This window comes from Macrotis lagotis, chromosome 3, assembly GCF_037893015.1.
Source record: "Macrotis lagotis isolate mMagLag1 chromosome 3, bilby.v1.9.chrom.fasta, whole genome shotgun sequence".
Classification (NCBI taxonomy): domain Eukaryota; kingdom Metazoa; phylum Chordata; class Mammalia; order Peramelemorphia; family Peramelidae; genus Macrotis; species Macrotis lagotis.
Window position 1 is genome coordinate 117,403,870 of NC_133660.1, and position 12,306 is coordinate 117,416,175.

The window sequence follows — 12,306 nt, forward strand, 5'->3', positions numbered from 1 at the left end:
CCACGACAGGACAGATCAAGAACATGGCCCCCAAATTTGAATTTTGGAGACTTGCATATTTTTATTTAGAGAATTTGACTGGACCTGCAAGAAATGGCTTGGCTATAATTAGGTGGTAGTGTTATTTTGGTGCTTTAAAATTTTTTTAAAGTGCCCATGGGGCTTAAATATATGCAAACAATAGATAGAGGTAATGGTGGGAAGGAAAGAGAGACTAAATTAGACTGCCTAGTAACAGTGTACCTCTTTTGTTCCACCTTCGAACCTTTCCCTTCCTGCCTTACTTTGCCAGGGTAATTATTAAAATTGGGAAAGAAGTAGGGAAAGAAGAAGATACAGTCATTTGTTCTGTACTTCGAGCATATGACCTCAGTTTTAACACACATTATTTTTGAAAGGATATTCTTTTAATTCTTTATTTTGATTGATTTTTATGATAATGTCTCTTCATTTTTATATCTTCTGCCTTACATATACTCACTTGATTTTTCTTCTGTCTCCTAGAATTTTAAGAACATCTCTATTTCTGAATTGAAATAATTAGACCATGTCTTTTAAAAGCCACCAAGATATTGTTAACCAAAAAAAAAATTTCTGAAAGTCATTCTCTTGAACAGACTTTTTTTATTAAAGATTTTATTTGAGTTTTACAATTTTTCCTCAGTCTTACTCCCCCCTCACCATGGACAGCAATCTGTCAGTCTTTACTTTGTTTCCATGTTGTACATTGATTCAAATTGAGTGTGATGAGAGAAATCAAATCCTTAAGAAAGAAACAAAACGTATATGAGATAACAAGATCAGACAATAAGATCTGTTTTTTTTCTAAATTAAAGGGAATAGTCCTTGAACTTTGTTCAAACTCCATGGTTCTTTATCTGGATACAGATGGTATTCTCCATTGCAGACAGCCCAAAATTGTTCCTGATTGTTGCACTGATGGAACGAGCAAGTACATCAAGGTTGAACATCACCCCCATGTTGCTGTTAGGGCATACAGTGTTTTTCTGGTTCAGCTCATCTCATTCAGCATTAGTTCATGCAAATCCCCCCAGGCTTCCCTGAATTCCCATCCCTCCTGGCTTCTAATAGAACAACAGTGTTCTATGACAATACCTATACCACAGTTTGCTAAGCCATTCCCCAACTGAAAGACATTGACTTGATTTCCAATTCTTTCCCACCACAAACAGTGCTGCTATGAATATTTTTGTACAAGTGATGTTTTTACCCTTTTTCATCATCTCTTCAGGGTATAGACCCAGTAGTGGTATTGCTGGATCAAAGGGTATGCTCATTTTTGTTGCCCTTTCGGCATAGTTGAACAGACTTTTTTTCTTAACTTTTTGGTCAGCCCTGTTAATATATGCTGTCCTTTTGAGTAGTCCTGGGCAGCTCAGTGGCATAGTGGATAGAATACTGGGTGTGGAACAGGGAGACTGTTATAAATGAATGAAAAGAAAAATCTGCTAGAGTGAGAGAAAATTGTACATTTTATTCATGAACCTTGCAAGATACACCTTACAATGTACGGGTACCTCACACCTAGACGTGAAGCATGAATTAGTGTTGGAAGTCAGGTAATTTATTGTCCTCAGAAACTCTTTCCCCTCCCTCTTGGATGTTCATAGGTTCTCAGAGTTTGAGTTACCATCTAAAAGGTCCACCCATTCCATGATATGCTCCTAATAGGACACCCCCCCACACACACACATCATATGACACATGATGCTATTGAACCCCAATTCTCACAGGGGGTGTGTGGGTTAATATTCAGACCTAATTGTGCAAACTCAGTAGCATTAGGCCAAGATCTCTATGTCACTCTTGACCAGTTGAGAACCAGTTTGGGGTTTCTACCCTTGGAATGGGATTAGGAAGACTCTTCCAGTCTTGTGATTGGCTGGGCCATTCCTCCTTTGTAATGGATTCCCTAAGGGCTCCCCTCCACACCCTGTGAAGACCATACCCTGCATTCCTCACGGAGACCTTATTTCAAATCTGGCCTGAGACACTTTATATCTGAGTGACCCTTTATATCTGTGTTACTTAACCTCATTTCCCTCAGCCCCTCATCTATAAAATGAGCTGGAGAAGGAAATGGCAAATCACTCCAGTATTTACCATTAAAAAACCCCAAATGGGGTCATGAAGAGTTGAACATGACTTAAAACTGTCCTAACAACTCAGTAGTTCCTTCTGTGCAGTCATATGGTGTTTCATTGTAGTAGCAGTCCTTTCTATGAAGCTACTTTTCATTATACTTTGAGATTTCTGGATATATTTTGTACAGTTTCCCTCCTCTCTCTTCCTCGTAGCTAAAATTACTCTCTCAGTGATGCCATCAAATCATTTATTGATACCATTCTGTTTGTTTACTTGTTTTCTGCCTTTCACTTTCTTTTTATTTTTTCCTTCCATACAACTTATACCTAGTCATTTTCCTAATGGGTTTGCCTGTCTCTCCTGGTGATAGGGTTAAATAAGTTATTAAGCACTGATTTTACTTTTATTTTGGCTCAAATTGAAGAAAATATAATTGGGAGTGAATTGGTTATTACTAATTGAGAGCATATGGAAATTTTGACATGGCTGTATTGTAACTCTTCTATTCTTCTAGAAATTGTTAGTATTGTTGCTATTGTTTAGCAACTATAACTTCAGTTTTTAAATGACCATATCTATCAGACTGTGGATTGCACAATAGTCACTGATTTTGTGTGTGTGTGTGTGTGTGTGTTCCCTGATACTTCTTTTGCTAACATCTCTGATGATGGGTTAATTTTTATACTTTCTCTACTTAGATATCAAGAGAAGAGGAACATACAGGACAAGAAATACCACCAACTGTAGCCAATGGACAAAGAAGAGATTCCAGATCTACTATGTTTCGTATTCCTGAGTTCAGGTGGTCCCATATGCACCAGCGTTTGCTCACAGACTTGTTGTTTTCCATTGAAACAGATATACAGATGTGGAGAAGGTTCGTTCATTGGATCTATTTAAGTACATGTGCACTCACACTATTTTTTGTGTGCAATAAGCATCTTGCATACTTAATTTTTTATCTTGTATTTTACAGGTTACTGTTAAAATGTATAATACAGACATGAATTTTCATTTTAAATTGTTAAGTTTTACCTGCCTTGCTCAAATAGCATGTCATGATAGGTTATACAATCTTTGAGTTCTGAGAACATTGTAGTTATCCCATGTAGTATAAATATGAAATGTAAGGATAACACTGTCCTGCACAGTAAAATCAATGTTTAGTGAAGGAAGTTTCTGTTCTTTCCTAACCCCTATTTTATTTGCATATTTCTTGCAATTGATTATCTGTTTCTGGCATTTTCTGTGAGATTTAGAAGTTGATAGAAATAATTATATAATTAAATTTTTTTTATTGCTATCATTCTTTTTTATGCCTGCATTTCTAAATATGTTCTTTTCTTTTTACCCTGTAAGCAATATCTTGTACCAAAAAAAAAACAAAACCCAAAACAAAACAGTAGATAGAGTGATAGGGCAATAGATAATAGTTTAGCAAAAGCAACCCATAGATCTACCAGTCCTAACATTATATACAACATTCTCCACTCAGAGTACTTTAGCTCTGCAAAGAAAGGTGAGGCATGCATTTTTTTCAACTCTTTACTAAGGGTAAATTTCTTGGTCACTGTCTCATCTACATTTGTTTTTCTTTTCCCTTCACAGTGTATTGTCATTTTGTATATTATTTTCATGGTTCTGCTTACCTCACTTTTTATCAGTTCATAGAAATCTTCTCATGATTCTATGAATTTTTTTGTGCTTAATTTCTATTAACATACAATATTCCCTTTCATTTCATGTACAGCCATTTGTTTAGTCACTCTCCAAAGTCCAATTTTGGTTCTGCAACACGAATTATTTGTAAGGTTAATATCATTAATGCTTCAAAACTAAGGCGGCATGAATAGTCTGATTAGGAATGATCTATTTCACTAAATGAAGTTCAAAAGCATGAAGTAACTGATATATCATCATTCCTTTGCTTTCAGGATACCTATCACTTTCTTATCACTCCTTTTCCCTCAAATAGGCAAACTGTGATTCCCCTTTTTTAGATTCTTCACTAAACATAATTTTTCTTTTAACAGCCATTCTACAAAGACAGTTATGGACTTTGTAAATAGTAGTGATAATGTCATCTTTGTACATAACACAATTCATCTCATCTCTCAAGTAATGGACAATATGGTCATGTCTTGTGGAGGTATATTGCCATTGCTTTCAGCTGCTACATCTACAACAGTAAGTTCTTACAATATTACTTAAAATTGGTGAACAAGCATTAGTTATACACCTTTCTCTGTTAAAAATGAGTAGTCTTAGTAATTAAAAGTTGAGCAGTATGCTATCAGTATATTTCATTTTAATTACTTGCAATAACATATAATGATGGCGCAGAGAACAGACTAATGGTAAATTTTTTTAACAGACTTGGTTTTATGAAATTCAGAAATTGAATAGTATTTTTTTAAAAAAAATTTTCCTCATGACACATGACATACTGTAATACTGAACTTGTATTTTTTGCAGCATGAGTTGGAAAATATTGAACCAACTCAGGGACTTACAATAGAGACCTCTGTGACATTTTTGCAGAGGTTAATCAGCCTTGTAGATGTGTTAATTTTTGCAAGTTCTCTTGGCTTTACGGAAATTGAAGCTGAGAAAAATATGTCATCAGGAGGAATTTTGCGGCAGTGCCTCCGACTGGGTAAGTGTGAAACATTATTTACCATTTCTTTTTATGTCCAGAGTAGGCCCAGTGCTTTGTACATAGTAAGCATTTGATAAATGAGTTTTGAATGATTCTCTGTTCAGTTGGAAATGTCATTTATATGTTTATATTGGGATACAATTTTTCTTTATTCCCAGTTTTCAAGCAAAGAAATAGTCAAAACAAGTAGTTATCTAAGACTGAAGACCAACATTATTATTTTTAAGTATTAATTAGTAGCAGTTTATATTGAGGTCACAAATATACTAATTACCAGTGAAACTTATTATTACTTGAAAAGTATCTACACTAAAAATGATTCATCATAGCTGTTTGTAGTGTAGATACTTTTCAAGTAATAATATTGCATTTCTTTGTAGGTAGATTTTTCAGTTTCTACCAACTTAATAGGTAGAACAGGGAGAATATTTTTCTGATTTACAGAAAGTTTAGATCATGGTTTCATAGATTCCCTGTTTCTAGGACAAAAGCAATTTGATAGGAAATGGAGAAGTTGTGAATCAAAAAAATTTTTAATCTCACTTTAAAATGATGATATACATTAATGGAGGAATATAGTTTAGATTTATGAAAATTCTCTTAATGTGAAATTATTGAGCTAATTAAAGCTTGTAATTTAGTTTTTCATTTAAGTATCTCAGTCATTCAGAATGCTATTTAAGATTTTGAGATTTATAGGTTGGTGTATTGATTGAAATAGAATAGTTTCAAATATACCTTAAATTAAAACATAGTAATGAAGGGGGAATATTCTGTATTTTTGTGAGTATGGAAAAGTGTACTTGCTTATATAAATGTATCAATTTTAAAAGTCTCTTTAGCTTCTATTTAATGACAATATTCATATAGAACCGAAGATATGAGAGGAAGAAGATGTGAGGCTCCTACTTTTTTCCCTTCATCTTCCTTAGAACCAGAAGAGACTTGGATCATCAGGTTGTTCACTTTGATATTCTCCTGGTCTTCAAAAACTCCTTCAATAAAAAGTGGTCTGTCTCAAATCAAAATGCTTACTACCCTTGAGGGCTGTCCCATCCGTTAGGGGCTGATTAGATTACATAATTCATTTAAAGTTTTAATTATCCAAATAGATTACTACCCCTCTCCACAGGTATATACTAAATATAAAGCATTATGCACAATGCATGACTTGGTTATATAGTAAGTACTTTATAAATGTTGGCTATTGTTCCTTTTAATGTTATTTCCAGTTCTTAAAAAAAGGAGTTTGATGTTTCCATTGAGTGTTCCAAGTCTCTGAAGGTTTAAGGAGTTGTCTATCCTATCAGTCCATCTTAATTCCAAGAATCTGTCCACCAAGGAATAAGATATTTAAAACTATCATTGAGGCCTAATTCAGTTTATAAAATATGAAATCTATCTTCTTACACTTTTTCTTATCTGTTTAGTGGACTCCATGTTCGTTAATGTGAGAAAGTGGAAATCTGCTTAATTCTTTATCACTGTATGTTAAAGCTGGATCCCTTTCAGACCAAAATTCTATGTTCCACTTGTGAACCAGGATGGTGAGATGTTTCACAGCTCTGGGTTTGAGCTCATTTCTACTCATTTTTTGACTTTATTAGCTTTGGGCAAGTTATGTAAGCACATTGAGATTTGTCATTCTCTTCCTGTTCCCATCCCCATCTCAAATGAGGATAATACTTGATTACCTCACCAGAGTTGTGAAGAGAGTGTCCTCTAAATTATAAAGCTGTAAATTATGTGAGTAGCTATACATCTTAAAGCTATATCATTTATACTTTTTTGTTGCTATTGTTGTTGAGTCATTTTTCAGTCATATTTTGTCCCTTTCTGACTCCCAAGTGGGGTTTTCTTAGCAAAAAAGACTGGAGTAATTTGCCATTTCTTTCTCTAGCTCATTTTGCAATGACAAAACTTAGGCAAACAGAGTTAAGTGACTTGCCTAGGATCAAAATATCTAGTAAGTTCCTGAAGCTGGATTTGAACATGTCTTCCTACCTCCAGACCTGACTTTCTATCCACTATGCCATCTAGCTGCCTCCCCCCTCACTCCACCCCCATTTATACTTCAGTATGAATTATTTTCAGTATGTACAAATCATTTCTCAAGTGATAACAGTTGATGGGTTAAGATAATATAAAGACCACTATAAAATGACATGATGTATACTGATAATATTATTTTGTCTCCTCACTGGTTTTGCTCGCCTTCTTTAGTCAATTTTCTATTCCACAACTCTCCCCTTTCTATTTTCATTTGTGCTTCTCAGCTTCAATGGCAGCAATAAAATTAATGTTTTGTGAATTATTAAGAATGGAAATTTGGGAGGTAGTTTTTGATTTTGTTTCTGGATTAGATGCCAATATAGCACCAAGATAGGAGGTTTGACTAATAATAACTTACAGTATCTTAACTCTTAAAATTTACTGAAGGTAAGATGATCATCAGTTATAATATACATAAAATATTTAATATTTAATAGTTATATTCAGATTGTTCATTCATATACATATACATACATTGTGCTTTGGAAAATATAAAGATATTCCAACTAATTAATTTTCCTTTTTCTAAACAGAAATTCTACCTCTTCTCTCACTATCTACCCCTACTTTTTTTTTTTAATAGTTTGTGCGGTGGCAGTGAGAAATTGTTTAGAGTGTCAGCAGCATTCACAACTGAAACTTAGTAGAGATCCAGCAAAAGTTCATAGAGTAATGCATAGTTCAATAACCACTGGAAAGATTGCAGCAAAGGCAAGTAAATTAATGATTTTTAAATAAACATATATGTTATAATTTCATGATTAAATTTTTAACATAGTTAAACTATAATCAAGCAAATGTTGAACTTCCTAAAAAAGTTATTTTAACTTATAAACACGATATTAAACATTATTTATTTACTATCAATAATTATAATAAATTTTAATTATAAATATATAACATAATATAGTGATATAACATTAAATATTATTAAATATGTTTTTAAACACAAGGTAAATTTTGTTCATAGTCTTTTCTGCTTTTCTGAATGTTTGATTTTCTTTTGTGCTTCATTCTTTAACTCTGGCTTACCTTTCTTACTCTATCAAATCTTTTAGTACACTGGTTATTCATTAGAATGATGTGTCTGTGTGGTACTTTGGTTTTTTTTTTCCCCCTTTTGTTTAAGTAGAAACGAACTAATAATGATTATATTCTGTGTACTACTTTTCTGGTTCTTTGGATGATATATTTATTTTTTAACATCTCTGTTGATCTTTCTTAGAGTCCAGTAGATATTGTAACTGGTGGCATATCTCCAGTGAGAGATCTTGACAGACTTCTGCAAGACATGGATATCAATCGGCTTCGGGCAGTTGTCTTCAGAGATATAGTATGTCATACTTTTTTTTTATTTTTTAAAGATGTTATTTATTTTGAGTTTTACTATTTTTACCCTAATATTACTCCCCCCCGAAGGCAATTTGCCAGTCTTTACATTGTTTCCATGGTATGTCATACTTTTTTTTGGTTATTGTTGTTTCTGCTTTTTAAAATTTATAAGCTGTCTTGTATCCTGGAAATTTCCAGGTTGAGAATTCCCATGGGTTTTAAAATAATTTGATATTAAGGAAAATAAGTTTTTAAAGAACATTCACTTGGCAGCAGTTTTAGAATCCTAGTTATTGGGAAAATTATGTGTAAGCAGTGTTCAGTTTTAAGTAGAAATTAGTCTACTTAGGGACTCCATAGAGAAGATAGTCTATTTAGGAACTCTATAATGTAGGGTTATTTTTTTTTTTGTTTGTTTTTTTTGTTTTCTCTTCAAGGTCCAAAATATACTCCAGAAAGCCCATCATGAATTGTTGCTATTCATAGAACAGTTTTAAAGTGTAAAATGTTGCAGTTGCTCTTAGAACTTAGCATATTTTGCTTCTCTTCTGTTCCATTATGATTGATTCAGTTTTGGAATACTCAGTTCTATTTTCTTTCATGGTTAGACCTCTACATAATTTTGTCTTTAATTTTCTTTTGAGTGATTTCATAGTGTATAAATACAATATAGACCTCCAGACTTAGCATTACCTCCATATATTTGTGCTTTTAATATGTCTCTTCCTCTTCTTCTATGATTAATCTCAATCTGCAAATCAGTGTTTTTTTCTTACATTCTTTTTTTTTTTGGTATGGCAATGGGGTTGAGTAACTTGCTCAAGATCACACAGCTGGGTAATTATTAAGTACCTGAGTCTGAATTTGAACTGAGGTTCTCTTGACTGAAGGACCAGTGCACTATCAACTGCACCACCTAGCTGCCCTGCTATTACTTTCTTTAAAAATATTAATGTATATTTTATTGTGAGAAGATCTATATACTATGTGCATACACAGTATGGTCTACATAGTACTCTTAGATTATCTTTCCTGATTAATAATGACATATGTAAAGACATAAAGTAAGATTCATAAACATCATAGTATATTATCATAGTATCATAACAGTATCATTTGTATCACAGTATCATAAATATAAACTATAAGACTGGGTAACTATAAGTAGATGCCATTTTGTGTGAAGAGTCAAGAAATTTTAATGTGCCTCAAGTCTCCATTTATTAATACTGTTAATAAAGGAAATAAAGTTAGTCTTTCTTGACCCTTTGGTGAAATGGCTCTTGGTAGACAGTAACCATTTCCCCTTAACAATTATTTTTTCCAATTAATGAAAACATGCTTCCCCCCAACTCCCACCCCCACTCTCCCTTGCCCTCACTCTATTCTACTTTTTTTATGAGAAAAAAAAATCTGTTACCTTGTTTCAGATATGTATAGTCAAGCAAAACAAGTTCCTCCATTTCCCAAATCCAAAATGAAGACTCAAAGGCAACTTTCTGAAAGTAGACAAGTATATTTTATCACTCAGAATCATAGTTGGTCAATATGTTGGTCAGAATTTCTAAATCTTTCCTAGTTTTTAGTCTTTGCAATATTGTTTTAGTTATATAAATCATTCTCCTGGTTTTGCTTGCTTTACTCTATATCATTTACATTCTCATATAATTTTTTTCAGATCTTTCCTAAACTATTCCTTTCATCATCTTTTAGAACATAATATATTCCATCATACTTAAATATTATAACTTTTTTATCCATTACCTAATAATAGACATCTTCTAGTTTCTAATTCTTTACTACTGCAGAAAGTGCTGATGCAAATATGTATATTGTTTTTCCTCCTTTTTCTTTGAACTTTGTAGGTATAGACCTAGTAGCAATACTGCTATATTCAAAGGGCATTCCCAGTTTAATAACTTTTTGGATATAGTTCCAAATTGCTTTCCAAAACTGCTTGACCACTACAATCCTACTACTGTTGCATTAATGTACCTGCTTTCCCACAGCCCTTTTGGCATTTTTCATTTTTTTTTTTTTGCCAAATTTACAATCTGATGGATGAAAGGTGGCTTGTTAGATTTTTTAAAAAACTTGTATTACTACAATTAATTAGTGCATTTAGAGTTTATTTTCAAGCAGCTGTTTATAGCCTTGATTTTTCTTTTTTTCTTTTTTAAAACTGCTGACCATTTGTTATTTGGAAAGTAGCCCTATTTTTTTTTTTAGATTATATTTGAAGTCTTATTCTTTAGGGTTTACCCACCACCAGTAGGAAATGGAGACTACCTAAGAGTAGTGGCCCTACTCCCTACTCTTATGATTTTATACTATCGTATTTATAATGTAATTATAATTAATATTTATTATAATATATAATATTTCATATAATTATAATTCTTATAATCTTTCTTACTACACTGGTGTTTTTAAAAATTTTATTTATTTAAGGTAATGGGGTTAAGTGACTTGTCCAAGGTCACACAGCTAGGCAGTTATTAAGTGTCTGAGGCTGGATTTGAACTCAGGTCCTCCTAACTCTAGGGCCAGAGCTCTATCCATTACACCACCTAGTTGCCCTAGTGGTGGTTTTTTTTGAAGAATTACTTTAAAAAATTGATTTTTCCTTTTCAGTAATTTGTAGTGAGACTCAAATGACAGATACAATATTAAATGATATTTACTATCAAAAAAGGAATTCATTGGAATTTAACTATGAAAAACAAGCATAGATGCTTGATCACTGTTATAGGTCTTATCATTTCAGTTATCTCATCCATATAGAAGCAATGTGATTTTAATCAGAGCAACCTTTTCAAAATTTTTTTCTAAATGGTCTGCTTTTCTTCTAATTTTAGCTAATTTAGTTTTGTTTGTTAAAAAATTACTTTTGTATAGTTAAAATTGACCATTTTACTTCCTGTATTCCTCTTTATCTTCCTCTATTCATAGGTCTAGTAGGCAGTTTCTAATTTGTTTTTAATCTTTTTAAAAGTCCAAAGTAAGTCACTTACTCATCTGAATATAGTGTTATTTTCTTTTCTAATTGTTTACCAACTGTCACTTTAATATCCTTCTAGAAATTTCTCATGAATCAAGGGTAAGCTCATTGGCCTAATTGGTCTGAATTTTTTTTCCCCCTTTTCAGGAAAGTGATATATTGCCCTTCTCCAATCTCTACCATTTAATATGTTCATATAATAGTAGTTTAATTAAACACACTTTGCCTGTTCTTTGATTACTCATGTTCATGTAGACTTGAATTCAACCTGACCTAATGAGTGATTTCTTACTTTCTCCATATATACCTTGATCATCAGTTCCATTAGTTATCTTGATTTTGTGTTTTTCAGGGTAAATGTCATTCTTCTTCCTAGGGAAAAATAGAAACAAAGTCAATTATTATAGCTATGTAAATATAGTATTTATAGATAAGAAAATTCAGAGAGAGAGAGAGAGAGAGAGAGACTGATCTAGAAAATACTAGATTCAGGGGAATGAAGTAGCTTTATATAGAAGTATATAGAAGGTCATCCTTAAACTATATTTCTAAGACTGCTAGACATTTTATATTGTGGAATTTAAGAGGAACTGCAGTTTAGTTAAGGGCACCATTTGCTTAAGTGTGCAGAGCCAAAAGATCGAATATTTTATTTAGGTATATACCTGGAAGGCTGATTTCACTTGAATGACTGCTATGTGACATAATATGAATTAAGGTGTAGAAGTTGAACTGAAGCTGTCAGACCATATTGATATTAGACTGAATATTTTAAAATCTGTCCTTGTGGCAGAATGGAACCTTTGAAAATTTTTGAATGTAGGAATGCTGCTGCCAGATCTGAATTTTAACCATATAAATTTGTCGTTTGAGTAGAGTATTGACAAAAAAAAATATTGGATTTCATTAAAAATTTGATCTCAGTGGGTAGGTCTAAATGGACTTTGTTTATTTCCTTAGAAAGATTTCTTCATATTTCAAGTTTCTAGTATATTTAGCCACCTAAGGTGATTTTTTTCCTAAGCACATATCACACTATCTGAATATATCACGCCCTTACTAGTCCAGTGTGCCCTTTTGTTTCTAGGATGAAATTTAAATGCTCTGTTTGACATTCAGAATCTCTTCATAACCTATTGCTCTTTTACTCTTCTAG

General features: G+C 32.6%; 1 protein-coding gene across 4 annotated transcripts in view; it reads left to right on the top strand.

The window, feature by feature from the left end:
- The window catches only part of LRBA (LPS responsive beige-like anchor protein), an 832,197-nt gene that overhangs the window by 209,099 nt on the left and 610,792 nt on the right, over positions 1-12,306 (top strand). For all 4 annotated transcript variants that reach the window (XM_074229149.1, XM_074229148.1, XM_074229150.1 and 1 more), the window contains exons 23-27: positions 2,805-2,983; positions 4,140-4,293; positions 4,582-4,762; positions 7,401-7,528; positions 8,043-8,150. In XM_074229149.1, the coding sequence (XP_074085250.1) occupies positions 2,805-2,983; positions 4,140-4,293; positions 4,582-4,762; positions 7,401-7,528; positions 8,043-8,150 (750 nt within the window). The remainder of the gene's footprint in view (positions 1-2,804; positions 2,984-4,139; positions 4,294-4,581; positions 4,763-7,400; positions 7,529-8,042; positions 8,151-12,306) is intronic.